Raw genomic sequence first — 16,221 nt, forward strand, 5'->3', positions numbered from 1 at the left:
TGTCTCGGTGGTAAGACAGGCTGAAGAATCTAAGGGGACTGTCTGTAACTCCAGGGTAAGACTGGTATAGTGATCCAGGAGCTCACATTTGTTACTGGCTTGGTGAAATCTAATTATAGAACACACCACAAGTTTGGGGTGTCTGCCCTGTTTTCTGACAGCCTGCCTTGAGGTAGGCACTCACAGTCATGAGCCACTCCAGACAGTGTGATAGTATCTACTCGAAGAGAGACTGCCACCATGCTGGAGTGACCACTGGCAGGTAATGCTGGAGATAAGGGACAGTTGCGACCCAGGGACCTAACCACTTGCCAGTACCACTTGTAATCAACAGCCCCGTCACAGCAAGGAAATTTTTTTTTAAATAGAATATGTTTGTGTGAAATATTCAGATGGAACGAAAAAGAGTGTAGTGACTAATGGGTCAAATAAATGACAAATTTGTAGAACCTGCAGGTAGCTGGAAAGACCTAAATACAGTAACTCCTCTCTTAACTTTGTAGTTATGTTTCTGAAAAATGCGACTTTAAGCGAAACGATGTTAAGTGAATCCAATTTCCCCATAAGAATTAATATAAATGGGGGGTTAGGTTCCAGGGAAATTTTTCCCACCAGACAAAAGACCACACACGCACAGTATAAGTTTTAAACAAACAATTTAATGCTGTACGCAGCAATGATGATTGTGAAGCTTGGCTGAGGTGATAGAGTCAGAGGGTGGGTTATTTCCTAGGGAATGCCTTACTGCTAAATGATGAACTTAAAGGGTTAACACACTGTTGTTAATGTAGCCTCACACTCTACAAGGCAGCACGAATGGAGGGAGGGGAGACAGCATGGCGGAGACAGAGACACACACTGTGAGAGAGAGAGAGAGGTGCGCATTGCCCCATTAAGTGCGCTGACCCCACGCTAAGTACACTGCCTATTTAAGTAGATCAGCAAGTTGAGACAGAAGCTTCTGCCAGGAAGCTCCCTCCGTCCTGAGCCCTGTCGTGTCTCCCCCCTGCTCTATGAAAATGGGGTAAGTGGAGTGCAGGAGCAGGGGAGAGGAGGACACCCTGACATTAGCCCTCCTCCTCCTCCCTGTCCCTGCTCCGGGGAGCAGCTCCAAGGCAGAGGGCAGCAGCAGCACATGGCAGAGGGGTCGGGGGGTGGAAGAAGAGACACAGCTGAACTGCTTGGCAATTGATAGCCTGCTGGGCGACTGCCACACAGGGAACTTAAGGGAGTGGGGAGCTAATGGGGCCTGCTGGTCTACGCTCGTTCCAAGCCCCCACCTGCTAGCTCCAACGGGCTGCTCTTCCTGCAAGCAGTGGACAAAGCAGGCAGCTGCCAAACGATGTTATAAGGGAGCATTGCGCAACTTTAAATGAGCATGTTCTCTAATTGATCAGCAACATAACAACATTAACCAGGACGACTTTAAGTGAGGAAAGGAGTACTTGCGGCACCTTAGAGACTAACAAATTTATTTGAGCATAAGCTTTCGTGAGCTACAGCTCACTTCATCGGATGCAAGTGAGGAGTTACTGTACTACAAAAAACTCTTGATACTTGAATGTTAATCCAAGTTCTTCATTCAGCAGTGCGCTACTGAATGATAATCAAAGGTCATACTACTTCTAATTAATAATGAGAACCATTATTACCTAAAGATGATGAATGCAGTCACAAGGCCAAATTCCACATTCTTTTCCCAAGCAAACTCCCATTCACTTCTGTCTACTTTAATCTAACGTAAATATTTGTATTGGCCCCATCCCCAGGTATTTGAATGCTTTACTAATTTTTTAAAGCATACACATGAAATTTGCTCTCTCTCTCTCTCTCTCTTTCCCCGACTTCATTTATCTTCAGTAGGAGTTTTACCTGAGTAAGTACTACAGAATTTAACTCAAAAATTATTGACTAGCATGGGAGAGAAAAGTTGCCCACAGTTGAATTTGATGAGGTCTTTCCTGTGCTTGCAGCTTTATAAAATATAAAGAATGACATATTCTTACTAAACTGCAAGAATCTTAACAACAGCCTGTGCCCAAGAGCTGAGGTGAAGGAGTAGGGTCTTTGAAAGAAAAAGGTATCTGTAACAATTCTGACAGTTCAGTGACTTTAAATAATTAACTGCTAGTAATGGTAGCATCATAATACCATTTTCTACTTTTAAACACAAGAAGGAAACAAGATTCAGTGAACTCCGAATCTGTTCTGTGATCAGATTTTTAAACTTCATTTTTAACAATACTCACAACACACCTTAGAATGACAAAACACCTGAGAATAATATAGTATATTTTTACTTGATATACCTCAAAATAGAGATTGGCCCAAGTGAAACGCCCTTACACAAGCACCCTAACTATGGGGAATTTTCTATTTGGCTCCAGCTGCAGATCCAAACATCACAAAGTCTCTATCTCCATAATGGTCTGCACAGACACCTAAGTTCTTAGCAGACCTGAATCTGGGGGAAAACTGGATCTAGGTCCTAACTTTTTAGCTTGGTCCTGTCTCCAATTTAATTGAATCTGTCATGTTTCTTGACCTCTGCACATAGATTTGTTAATCAAATATTGAAAGGGAATGCAAAAAAAAAGGGGGGGGGGAACCATTACATTGTGCAGCAATATTCCTTTACAACTAAAGGAAGGACAAATATTTTTATTGAAAAAGCTTTTATAAAAAACTTCTCTATAAAGTTTGAGCACTTTTCAAGACACCAAAACCCATCAATCCCAGAATCTTTCTTTATATTGTGTCTGTTGAACAAACTGGTAGCAAAAACAAAAAACTTTTACCAATGGACCACATGGTTTAAAAAGCTTGAATTCCTATTATTTTCTCCCTTTTAGATAGCTTCATGCCTTTCCATTTGTTTTACGACAGTGAAAGGCAAGTGTAAAAGTTTGAGTGTAGAAGTTCATTCTCCATATCAAAGAAATTGATTGTTTTTCACCCTGACATTCCACTTAAAACGATGAAAACCATGTGGGAGGTGGGGCATCATGTAACAGTCATTATTTGCACAGATGGTCTGCAAGAGTATTTTAACTTTTGATCCAGAAAGAAACAGGAACTTGGGTCATAACTTCAGACAAGGCAGTGATCCATAAAAGGAGCACTAGCAAATCTTACATTAATCTTTGGTTTATACATTTTTACAGCCAACAGTAGGAATGAGATTTTTCCTGGGAAAACTCAAGTATATTTTTTGATGTGAAAATGCAAACATGTTAGTTATATACAAATATGTAAAGGTTTCCTATTACATTTTACAAAGTAAAAAAAGCACCAAGCAAACTCACCTCTGAACAGTCTGATTCCTCCTTGGACGTGTCATTTTCAAACCGTCCTGCTATTTTACAAATGTAAAAATATCTATCCTCACAATTTTTAACTTGCCAGTGTCCTGCCTAATAAAAAAAAAAACCAAATAAAAAACCAAATCAAACACACTCATGATTAAGTAGTTTCTTTTTCTACTTAACAGGCCCTTTGGAATGAGAGAATAAACAGTCAAATTCTCCTCACTTGATTCCTGTGTTTAGTCTTCCCATTGACTTCTGCAAAAACCTTCAGTGATACTATTTGTGTGAGTAAGGCAAGAAGGATTTGTCTCTCTGAATATTAAAGTGAAATGCCCTTTAATTGACTGAAGCCCATGGGAGCTGCTGTTGCTAGCCCTCTCAGAATCATGTCTTAGATGTTTCTTAGCTACCACTGGGCCTGACTCCTTTTTCGTGCATATAGTCTTTACTCAAGCAAGTATTTGACATGCACAAAATGAATGCTTTAAAAATTAAATCTTGTGCCTCAGTCTCTGCTAAATTGCACTTTCTATAGTCATTTACACCTGTGCAAAATGGGTGAAAAATGCCCATGTGTATCAAAATTATAATTTAATTAAATATTATCTTCACAACCAAGACATTGGGCCTGATCTTCCAGTTCTCAGTTATTAAGAGTAATCCTTGGTTTCTGTGGGACTGGGCTACTCCCATGAGTAAGGATTAATCACATGAGGAAGGGTTTGCCAGACTGGGCCCATTATTAGGGACTAGATAAAATTTCTGATAATTGTGCAGAATAGTGTATTCTTTGGCAAAAACATACTTTACTATAAAACCTGAAAATGGTGTCACATGGCATTAAAGAAAGAGTTTATTAGTGGGTTTGAGCATTACTGAATTCCCCTTTGGCCAGATAAAATATTGGCAAATGTTTTTAGAAATCCTTGTTTGGCTAGCAGGAACTGTAATTTTTTTTTTTTTTTTTAAAGGTTAAAAAAAAAAAAAGGTATGCATATTGCTCCCAGTCTCAAAATCTCTGGCAGATTTGGAGAACAATCCTGCTGCCACTAAAAACAATGGCAAAACTTCCAATGACTTGGAGTAGGATTGGACACTATATGCTGCTCCTTGATGTATATTTTTACAAGATGTTCCATAAACTGCTATAAATGCTGAGAACTGAGAGCAACATGAAACCGGCACACTATCAAAAAAATTCATTTGGCGCTTTCAAGTTAATAACCTAAACATAAGAAATTAAGATGCACTTTATATGGATTTTAAATTATTTTCTCTTCACTGAAACAAAACTACCCACTGATTTTTGTCTTCTTCCACATGGCAAGCATTGCTTTTATTCCATTTCTTATTGAGGATGAGGCCCAATGGTTATGATTCATTCTTTGTTTTGTTTGTGTATCAGCAGAGTCCTAAGAATGATTTTTAAGGCTATATCACACTTTTCAAGACTCAAGAGTCATTAAGCATCAAAAGGCAATGTTGTAATGTGGGCGGGGATGGAAAAATATATGCACATTAAAAAGCCCGGACACTGATCATGACCAAAATTGATTACCATAACTTTATTTTTAAAGGAACGGAGGAAAGAAAACTTACAGATCCTTGCGCTGAAACACAAAGTTGACTTGTTCTCTGAAAGATATTAGGCTCTTGTTTGTGCCAGTTAGTGAAGGTTACTGAGGAGCCATCAGACCATTGAAAAATAACTGGGGTTTTATTACTGTTCAAGCCAATCCATGTTTCGGTTACATTTTCTGTAAAAGAGATTTCAAATTTTGATGAAGCAGAAGTAAATGCCAATTATTTCCATAGGATTAACAGCACCTTTGAAATTCTGCATTTTTTTAAAGTCAGTTTCACCTTTTTTTCGAAAAATAAATTACACAAACTTTCTGAAAATTTACACAGAGATATGTTTCTGCTTCACTTTATAAAAAATGGCTTCAAAAGTAAACCAATGTATATGATGTAATGGTCTGTAAATGCCCATGGGGGGAAAAAAAATTAGGAGCATATGCATGCAAGGGGGAGAAACATAATATAGAAGAGAAAGTTGGCCATGGAGTAGTATCCTTTTTAGGGCTATCAGCAATTAAAATAATTAATCATGTGATTAAAAAAATCAATCACAATTGCACAATTAATCGCGCTGTTAAACAATAATAGAATACCATTTATTTAAATATTTTTGGGATGTTTTCCACATTTTCAAATATATCGATTTCAATTACTACACAGAATACAAAGTGTACAGTGCTCACTTTATATTTATTTTTTATTACAAATGTTTGCACTGTAAAAAAGAAATTGTATTTTTCAATTCACCTAATACAAGTACTGTAGTGCAATCTCTATCATGAAAGTTGAACTTACAAATGTAAACAAACTTGTTTTTCTTAGCGATTGGCTGAACAAGAAGTAGGACTGAGTAGACTTGTAGGCTCTAAAATTGTACATGGTTTTGTTTTTGAGTCCAGTTATGTCACAAAAAACAACAACAACAAAAACCTATATTTGTAAGTTGCACTTTCATGATAAAGAGTTTGCACTACAGTACTTGTATGAGGTGAATTGAAAAATACTATTTCTTTGGTTATTCATTTTTACAGTGAAAGTATTTGTAAAGTGAGCACTGTACACCTTGTATTATGTGTTGCAACTGAAATTAACATATTTGAAAATGTAGAAAAACATCCAAAATATTTATAAATAGAAATATAAATATAACAGTGCAATTAATTGCAATTAATTTTTTTAATTGTGATTAATTTCTTTGAGTTAATCATGATTAATCGACAGCCCTAATCCTTTTCCACCCAGCCTCTGTGTCTGGGAACTAATGGGAGCTCTGCTCTACATGGCTGGGGCGGCATGACATCTTGGAAGAGCTACTGTAGATTCCTTACTCAGGGCAACTTAAGTTGCAAAGAAAAAAGTATCATAAGCACTGCTGCTTTGAGCAGTAGTAGTTCTTGCTCCATAGCTTTTACACAGGGATTGTTACTGAATTAAGTAAAACCCCATGCTATTGTACAGGTGTAATTTGTAAAGTGTAAAAAAAAAATGCAAAAATTCCTGAGAACTTAAGAACTGGACAGGAACAGACCATGAATTCCAGTGATGATTGAACCTGGCGATACTGTAAACACAATGTAAACACTCAGCCATGCTTGTAGCTGTTTCCATCATTTCAGACTGACTCAGACATTTGAGGCTTCAGGGTGACAATCCTGGAATTTTACTATATAGATGCTTGGGAGCAGTTTGCAGGGGCCCAGCCAATAGTAAAATGAAAACCACAAGAATCAGACTGCAAAGGTCTTACTCAGGACTTGCTCAGAAGCTAGAATATGCCAAGATCTATGGTAATAGACACTTGACCATTAGACTCTGTTCCCTCTAGGAGGTTGAACTAGTATCAGTGTTTTCTGGAGCCTTACAAAAGGGCGTTGAAGTGTATGGGCTAGTGCTCTTCTTTTGCATGAAGGGGAGAATATGGCCCTTCACTGACTTCATACACATCCATTTTGTTTATTTAATTACAACTGTGCTCATTGGGGTAGCAGATGAGATAGACATCTAATTCTTGTGAGGATCCTAGACCAACAGTGGGCAAACTACGGCCCAGGGGCCGTATCCGGCCCTCCAGATGTTTTAATCTGGCCCCATAGCTCCTCCCAGGAAGCAGGGTCAGGGGCTTGCCCCACTCTGTGCGGCTTCCGGAAGCAGCTGCAGGTCCCCTCTCCGGCTCCTACACGTAGGGACAACCAGGGGGCTCCATACACTGCTCCCACCCAAGCGCTACCACCACAGCTCCCATTGGCCGGGAACCACGGCCAATGGGAGCTGCAGGGGCAATGCCTGCGGACAGGGCAGCGCGCAGAGGCACCTGGCTGTGCCTCCCTGTAGGAGCTGGAGTGGGAACGTGCTGCTGCTTCTGGGTACTGCTTGAGGTAAGCACCGCCCAGAGCCTGCACCCCGACCCCCTCCCACACTCTAACCCCCTGCCCCAGCCCTGATCCCCCCCCCCCTCTGAATCCCTCAGTCCCAGCCTGGAGCACCCTCCCGCACCCTGAACGCCTCATTTCTGGGCCCACCCCAGAGCCCCCCGCAAATTGCGTGAGCATTCATGGTCCACCACACAATTCCATACCCAGATGTGGCCCTCAGGCCAAAAAGTTTGCCCACTCCGTCAGGCATCGTAAGTTCTTATTCTATCGAATGTCTGTACAAGACGAGTAATATCATGCCTGAGTCATGTGGAAACCCATCATTAAAAGAACTTAATTAAAAAGAACTCGGCTATTAAAAGTAACACAGTTTAAACTAACTCTCTAGCACTTACCATCTTCAAGAAGGTTAATAAGTAACTCCACATCTGCCAAGGAAGTTATACTAATGAGGTTGCTATTATCAGTCTGGCAAGAGAGTAAAGCCTCATTCCAGTTCTTTTCCTCTTTATGAAGTTTGTAGCAGTTGCGGTTGTAGGGATACCAGCCAGTGTTACAGCGGGTAGGATGGTACTTCCATATATCTTAAACAATAAAAGATAAGAATATATTACACAAAATTAATTTCAGGCTATGCTCTATTGTTTTCATAATACAGTCATAGCTATTTTTTTTTATTTAGAAAAGTAGAAATATAAAGCCATCCAAGGTAAAGACAGAACATATCCACATACGAACATGCAGCATCATGTATCAAAATACAAATGCACAATATAGATGATACTTTTGTTTGTTTTTTTACAATAAACCCACTAAATGAAATATTACCATTGAGAGACTTACCAAATGTTTCATATGCTGTACTATTTCCATATTTTTTGCATACATAAGGCAATCCAGATTCACATTTATAACTTTGCCAGTCATACTGCGCCTTTAAATTAAATACCACACAGTGATTTTCTCCAAGTGCGCGATCGGTGAGATCTACAACCAATTTTAAAAAATGTAAAATTAACCACAATTTACTATTGAATTGAAAAACAGGCTTATAATCTTCTACAGGTGTTATCATATTGATACACAACCACAAGCCCTCGTAAAGTAAAACAAGTTTTATTGCTCAGCACTGGATAATGCAAAGGAACTGACTGAATTCACAGGAATTGGATGGTTGAACATCACAATCTATATTTGCTGGTACATGTTTGCTCATTGAGTGCTATCCCATGAAATACCTGAAAAGTTCCAGTGTCCATTTTCTGTGGAAATGAATAGCCTTGAAATATGGGACAAGGGGTGTCATAGGGCTTATCATATCAACGTGAGACTAATCAGTTAAAATGCCCAATTGAATAGATCTTTAAAATACCCTTTAAAAAGTCCAATTAACTAAACCCTGATCTATGTCCCTGGAGTTTTGGATACCCCTTCAAACGAAAACACAAAAAAGGCCAGTACTCCTATAAATTTCAGGTAGAGAGAGCATACAATTACAATGCAATAATACAGAGCAAGAGGAACATCAAGTACTTGATCTCCAGTTCAAGAATGCCAATGGTGCTCCATCGGACCACTGCCAGCCAGCAGATTCATCCAGTCTATTTAGCCCTGTCCATAGCAGAATTCCTTTAGTGCTTAACTTTTCTGAAATATAAAAAATAAACCAAACCATGTTGAACATTTCAGATGCAGATATACTGTTCTGATCTCTCATGATGATAGCAAAGCAAAGCTTAAAACAAGTCTCCAGAAGGCTTAGGAATGCCACTGGCATTTAATCTTTGCTCTTGAAAATGTTCTATTCCATTACTAATCAGTATTATACTGAAAGACAACTAACTCAGCCAGTCACAGTGTAGGGATAACATACTTTCTTACTCATAAAATATACAGAAGTTCAAGAACTGCAAAGCATGCAGATCTCTCCAGTATCATTCAGTGCTGCTGCCCTTAGAACTCAAAACAGCCATACGTCTGCAACAACATGCTCTCTTCACCTTCCATCGTGTTTCAGCTTTTCTTGCTCATTATGAATGAAATATGATTTTAAGTTCAATTATAGTAAAGAACAAAATTGTCAGACACTTAGATGAACATAATTTGTTGGGGAAGAGTCAACATGGTTTTTGTAAAGGGAAATCACGCCTCAATAATCTACTAGAATTCTTTAAGGAGGGTCAACAAGCACGTGGACAAGGGGGATCCAGTGGATATAGATTTTCATAAGGCCTTTGACAAAGTCCCTCACCAAAGGCTCTTAAGCAAAGTAAGCTTTCATGGGATAAAAGGGAAGGTCGTCTCATGGACTGGAAACTGGTTAAAAGATAGGAAACAAAGGGTAGGAATAAATGGTCAATTTTCAGAATGGAGAGAAGTAAAGAGTAGCGTTCCTCAGAGATCTGTACCGGGACCAGTCCTATTCAGCATATTCATATATGATCTGGAAAAATGTTAAATAGCGAGGTGACAAAATTTGCAGATGATACAAAACTACTCAAGATAGTTAAGTCCCAGGCAGACTGCGAAGAGATACAAAAGGATCTCTCAAAACTAGGTGACTGGGCAATAAAATGGCAGATGAAATTCACTGTTGATAAATGCAAAGTGATGCACATTGGAAAACGTACTCCAACTATACATATAAAATGATGGGGTCTAAATTAGCTGTTACCACTCAAGAAAGATCTTGGAGTCACTGTGGATAGTTCTCTGAAAACATCCACTCAATGTGCAGGGGCAGTCAAAAAAGCAAACAGAATGTTGGGCATCATTAGGAAAGGGATAGATAATAAGACAGAAAATATCATATTGCCTCTATAAAAATCCATGGAACGCCCACATCTTGAATACTGTATGCAGATGTGGTCATCCCATCTCAAAAAAGATATACTGGAATTGGAAAAGGTTCAGAAAAGGGGTATGGAATGGCTTCCGTATGAAGAGAGATTAATAAGATGGGGACTTTTCAGCTTGGAAAAGAGACGACTAAGGGGGGATATGATTGAGGTCTATAAAATCATGACTGGTGTGGAGAAAGTAAATAAGGAAGTGTTATTTACTCCTCATAACACAAGAACTAGGGGTCACCAAATGAAATTAGTAGGCAGCAGGTTTAAAGCAAACAAAAGGAAGTATTTCTTCACACAACACGCAGTCAACCTGTGGAACTCTTTGCTAGAGGATGTTGTGAAGGCCAAGACTATAACAGGGTTCAAAAAAGAACTAGATAAATTAATGGAGGATAGGTCCATCAATGGCTATTAGCCAGGATGGGCAGGGATGGTGTCCCTAGCCTCTGTTTGCCAGAAGCTGGGAATGAGCAACTGGGAATGGATCACTTGATGATTACCTGTTCTGTTCATTCCCTCTGGGGCACCTGTCATTGCCCACTGTCGGATACTGGGCTAGATAGACGTTTGGTCTGACCCAGTATGGCCGTTCTTATGTATAAAAATATTCAGTGCCTTCACCTGTACTATAGACATTTCAAATTCTATTGTAATAGGAATTTCAGAGAGTTTCCTCTTAGCCACATCCTATTATTGAAAGAGATAATTGTTGGGATTCCCTCCAAGACCTCTTTCCACTCGGCTTCCCAAGAACTCAGTTTGACACCAGACTTTGTCACTCAGGTATCTTCAATTGGCATACAGCAATGCTACGCTGAGTTGATCAGGCCCAAACGCAGTGGGAATGGATGAAGGGTACAGAATAGCTCCAAAATTACACAGAAACTCTCTCCCTTTCTATACGTATCTCATTGCATTTAGTATACATTGCATCACACGTTTTTGGATTGGCTTGGTTACTTTGAGCTGTCCATGCATTGTCCAACCTGACCTCCTCTTTACCACCTCTTTACATTCCCACCTTATCTTGTTCATCATTATTTTGTTTGTCAAAAATGGTTCCCTGGGTGTCCTCCCTCTTATCTTGGCTGGTCCAGACATTCTGTCTTTTTACTCTAATGATCTGTTTACCTCCAAAGTCTATCTTCAAGAAATGGGGCCTCCGTCCATGTGTTAATCACTCATGTCAGGCCAAGTCTCAGCTACAACAACAGGAAAAAACTGATATTTGTAGAGAGGGGAAGTATCAGGATTCAGAGCAGTCTTTAGAGCACAAACTAGAAGCCCAATTCTGCAACCCTTTACCTATACTTATATTCCTTAGTCAAACTAGAAATCCCATTGACTTCAAGGGTTTTAGAAACAGGCTCTAAAGGAAGCTCAAAAACAAAGTCTCATTTAAGAGACCCTTTCTACAAGCAGGAAAACAAATATATCAAAGACTAAGAAAGTGTTTTCTGTTTATGAAGAGAGTGTCATTTCCCCATACCCGATATTTACTTAAAACCTGCTAAACCTTCTCGTCAGCCCAATCCAGTTAGTACAGGTACTGCAGAAGAAAGATTTTGACACAGGGAAAAAGGTAGTTATAGCCTGAAATTAAAAGTCTCTCTCACTGTATTTGTGTAATTCGCCAGGGAAAATGAACACACCTGTAACTTCCTGTAATGGGGGCACTCATCTCTTGAGTGCTGGCTGTGAAACTGCAGTCCTTTTCTTACCGCAGGTACCCCCTGCAGTCTGCCAGTCAATCTTGGCAGGTCTTCAGCAGCTTGTCCTTCCGGCCAAGTCACTAAATCCAAATGAAGCCCTTCTGCAGTACCAAAGTGTACAATAGTCTATTTGCTCTCACTAGGGTCTTGAGCCCCAGCGATGGGCCCATTAAATTCGGCCCTTTGTTCTGGCTCCAAAACAAGGTCTATCCCTTTCTTGGAATTTACACCGCTTTACCTGTGGCTCTTAGGGGAACCTAGGCTCACCCACTACTCCGGATTCCAACCCAAGAAGCCTATAAACAGCAGCCATGTACTACTTACGCCAGTCTGTTGCTGCTATTTTCCTGGGTCTTTTCTGAGTGTCAGGCCCCTTTTATCTCCAGCCCTATTTCAGGACCAGCATCCTCTGGTTCTCTCTCTCTTCTTCATTCCATTGGTCCCAACTAGGAACTGACGTGTTAAGGCTCTGCAGTGTCTTTTTTCTAAGCCTGGTGGGCTCTGATTAGCTGCTTCTCTGAGGTTTCTCTAGGTAGGCCTGGAAGACCCACCTTTGCTGTTCCTTTCCTGTTATTTCCTGGGGTGACACGTAGTAGGACTATGAGGTCTCCCTTAGTGAGCTGCAGAGGCCAGATACACCCAGTCACATGCCTCCCCCCATAGAAAGGAGTTGGGGTGGTGGTTCTGTCTGAGGGTAAAATCCCCTCCTTTCCAGGCTTTGCCCTGCTTCCTCAAGGTCTTGTCTCCCAGACCTCTCTACCCAGAAAGCTTTTGCAATTTATGCTCCCTGGGAGCTCCCCTGCTCCAGAGCCAACATTCATCAAAAGGTGAATTTGACCAAAGTTACCCTTTAACAATGTTCTCGAGCCAGGGACACTTTTTGTTTAGCTATTACAAGGAAGTCAGACAGGTTCTTGGCAATACCCTTGTCTTCCTCAGAGAAATATGAAGTGACGAAAGCCTGGAGTTCCCCCATTATAGGTATCCCATACACTGCACGTAGTCCTCAACAGTCCATGGCATGCTGTAATTTATGATGTGCCGAGTGTTCAGCTAATTGAAGCCTTTTTTCATCTCTAGAGTGGTTAACAGAATTGGGATTTCATGAGAAAGAAACTTTTCTGCTGTGGCCTCCTGAGCTGGAGAGGACTCTCCCTGGGTGCACCTGCGTGTACAACCTTCAGAGATAAGGCTGTCGCTCACCACATTTAGGTCCCTTTCAGAGTTTCCAAAATCCAGGGATTGCACTGTTTTGCCCACTGCTTGTAGTATCTTGCTTAGCAACACCTACTTTTGTTCTTTCTGTACCAATGCTATTTTATGGATGAAATTCAGTATTTCAGGATCACTTTTATCTTCTTGTTTCCTCTAGCTATAGTTCTTCTTTTTAGCAGGGGTCCAGTTGTGGCTTTGGCTTGCAGCTTTATTGTGATCTCATATCATTAGGCCTATAATGGACTAATGGCCTATATTAGGCTCTTAATTACAACTGGCTCATGTCCCTCCTGGCTCAATCCATCTTCCTGTTGTAGTGTTTGCACTCTGCACGATTCCAACTCTTTTCAAAGGATGGGCTACGTTAGCCTCCAGGCTTTCCCACCCTTTGTCTTTAACCCTGCTAGACTTCAACCCCAACCAGACCTAAAGCAAATTATGGAGCTAAGTCAGCAACTTCTGCAGCAAACACTGCTGTTCCCCAGTCTCTTTTTCAATTATGAGATGGGTCCTGTTCCCACTGCACTGCTTGGGCTAAGATCTGGTCCCTTGAGGAGTGCATCTCTTTGAGTTCCTACAAGACCTTGACCTTTTGAACCTGTAGGACAGAGGTGGGCAAACTACGGCCCGCGGGCCACATCCAGCCTGCAGGACCCTCCTGCCCTGCCCCTGAGCTCCTGGCTCAGGAGGCTAGCCCCCAGCCCCTCCCCTGCTGTTCCCCCTCCCCTCCACAGCCTCAGCTCACTGTGCTGCTGGCACAGTGCTCTGGGAGGTCTGGCTGCGAGCTCCTGCTGGCAATGCAGCTACAGAGCCGTGGCCTGACCCGGTGCTCTGTGCTGCGCGGTGGCATGGCTGGCTCCAGCCGGGCAGCACGGCTGCCTGACCTGGTGCTCTGGGAAGCGCAGCTGTAGCATCACCAGCCACCAGTGCTCCAGGCAGTGCAATAAGGAGGCAGGGAGCGGGGTTGGATAGAGGGCAGGCGAGTTCAGGGTGGTGGTCAGGGGCGGACAGAAGGCGGGGAACGGGGTGGTTGAATGGGGGCAGGGGTCCCCAGGGGGCAGTCAGGAAGGAGAGGCGGGGTTGGATGGGGTGGCGGGGGGAAGTCAGGGGACAGGGAACGCAGCGGGTTGGATGGGGCAGGAGTCCCAGAAGGGACGTCAGGGGCCGAGAAGGGGGGGGGGGGGGGGAGTTTGGCCGGATCTCTCAGTCACTCCTGAAGTTTGTTTGCTCTCTTCTATTCCAGCTGCAGCAGCTGCTTCAAATGCTTTTGCATGGTACTATATTGTCCGATCGTCTTGGTTGGTTGATGGCTTCTGTCAACTAGTTCCCTGTTCCCCTTAGCTGTCTGGTGTCCATCGGCCTGGCATTTCTTGGACTCTGAATCCCATAGCTGTTTTAGCAGCACTACCTTCGCCTCTAAAGCAGCGAGGGAAGATCTGATTTGGACATCGTACCACCTCCTCTCAGCCTAGACTCTATAATTGCTGTCCTAAACTGATCATTACAAGTTGTGCTATGGCTTTGACTGTCTTCATTTCAAGCTCTGTCCCAATCTCAGAGCTCTGTTTTCCTTCTAAAATAGGGGTTCCCTGGCCTTGTGTATTGGCTGCCACCATGACTGATCTCTCCCAGTAAGGCTGTGTTGGGCTCTGGTCACCTTTTTCAGGTGTCCTGTCCAACACTTGGAGTATTTTAAACATCTGTCTACACACCCTTAACTGGTTGGACTTCTTGAATGCAACCGTATGCTTTCTGCTGAGGAAGACCCTGTTAAGAATATAAGAACGGCCATACTGGGTCAGACAAAGGTCCATTTAGCCCAGTATCCTGTCTTCAGACAGTGGCCAATGCCAAGTGCTTCAGAGGGAATGAAGAGATCAGGTAATCATCAAGTGATCCATCCCCTGTCGCCCATTCCCAGCTTCTGGAAAACCAAGGCTAGGGACACTTCAGAGCATGGGGTTGTATCTTTGACCATGTTGGCTAACAGCCATTGATGGATCTATCCTCCATGAACTTATCTAATTCTTTTTTGAAACCAGTTATGCTTCTGGCATTCACAACATCCCCGGGCAATGAGTTCCACAGGCTGACCATGCATTGTGTGAAGAAGTACTTTCTTATGTCTGTTTTAAACCTGTTGCCTATTAATTTCATTGGGTGACCCATGGTTCTTGTGTTATGTGAACACGTAAATAACACTCCTCTATTTACCTTCTCCCCACCAGTCATGATTTTATAGACCTCTACCTTATCCCACCTTAGTTGTCCCTTTTCTAATCTGAACAGTCCCAGTCTTTTTAATCTCTCCTCATATGGAGGCTGTTCCATGCCCTTCTTTGTACTTTTTCCAATTCCAATATATCTTGTTTGCGATGGAGCAACCCGAACTGTATGCAGTATTCGCCACGCGGGCATACAATGGATTACAAAAGTAGCATTATGGTATTTTCGGTCTTATTATCTATCCCTTTCCTAATGGCGCATAACATTGTTAGTTTTTTGACTGCCACTGCACATTGAGCAGATGTTTTCAGAGAACTATTCATGATCACGCCAAAATCTTTCTTGAGCGGTGACATAATTTAGACCCCATCAGTTGTATGTACAACGGGCATTATGTTTTCCAGTGTGCATTACTTTGCATTTATCAACATTGAACTTCATCTGCCAATGCGTTGCCCCTCACCCAGTTTTATGAGATCCCTTTATAACTCTTCACAGTCAGCTTTGGACGTACGTATCCTGAGTAACCTTGTACTGTCCGCAAATTTTGCCACTTCCTCTATTTATCCCCTTTTCCAGGTCATTTATGAATATGTTGAATGGCACAGGTTCCAGTACAGATCCTTGGGGGATCCCACTATTTACCTCCCTCCTCTGCGAAAACTGACCATTTATTCTTGCCCTTGTTTCCTATCTTTTACCCAGTTACTGATTCATGAGAGGACCTTCCCTCTTATCTCACGACTGCTTACTTTGCTTAAGAGCCTTTGGTGTAGGACCTTATAAAAGGTTTCCTGAAAGTCCAAGCACACTGTCTCTTCTGGATCACCCTTGTGCACATAGTTGTTGCCCCCCCCAAAGCATTCCAATAGATTGATGAGGCATGATTTCCCTTTACAAAAGCCATGCTGACTCTTTCCAACAAATCATGTTCATTTATGTGTCTGATAATTCT

General features: G+C 41.8%; 1 protein-coding gene across 1 annotated transcript in view; it reads right to left on the reverse strand.

The window, feature by feature from the left end:
- PLA2R1 (phospholipase A2 receptor 1) overlaps positions 1-16,221 on the reverse strand; it is a 72,334-nt gene that overhangs the window by 42,831 nt on the left and 13,282 nt on the right. The window contains exons 5-9 of the mRNA XM_007056656.4: positions 8,795-8,908; positions 8,105-8,248; positions 7,657-7,845; positions 4,908-5,065; positions 3,306-3,413 (exon numbers count right to left, since the gene is read on the reverse strand). Coding sequence (XP_007056718.3) covers positions 3,306-3,413; positions 4,908-5,065; positions 7,657-7,845; positions 8,105-8,248; positions 8,795-8,908 — 713 coding nt within the window. The remainder of the gene's footprint in view (positions 1-3,305; positions 3,414-4,907; positions 5,066-7,656; positions 7,846-8,104; positions 8,249-8,794; positions 8,909-16,221) is intronic.

This window comes from Chelonia mydas, chromosome 11, assembly GCF_015237465.2.
Source record: "Chelonia mydas isolate rCheMyd1 chromosome 11, rCheMyd1.pri.v2, whole genome shotgun sequence".
Classification (NCBI taxonomy): domain Eukaryota; kingdom Metazoa; phylum Chordata; order Testudines; family Cheloniidae; genus Chelonia; species Chelonia mydas.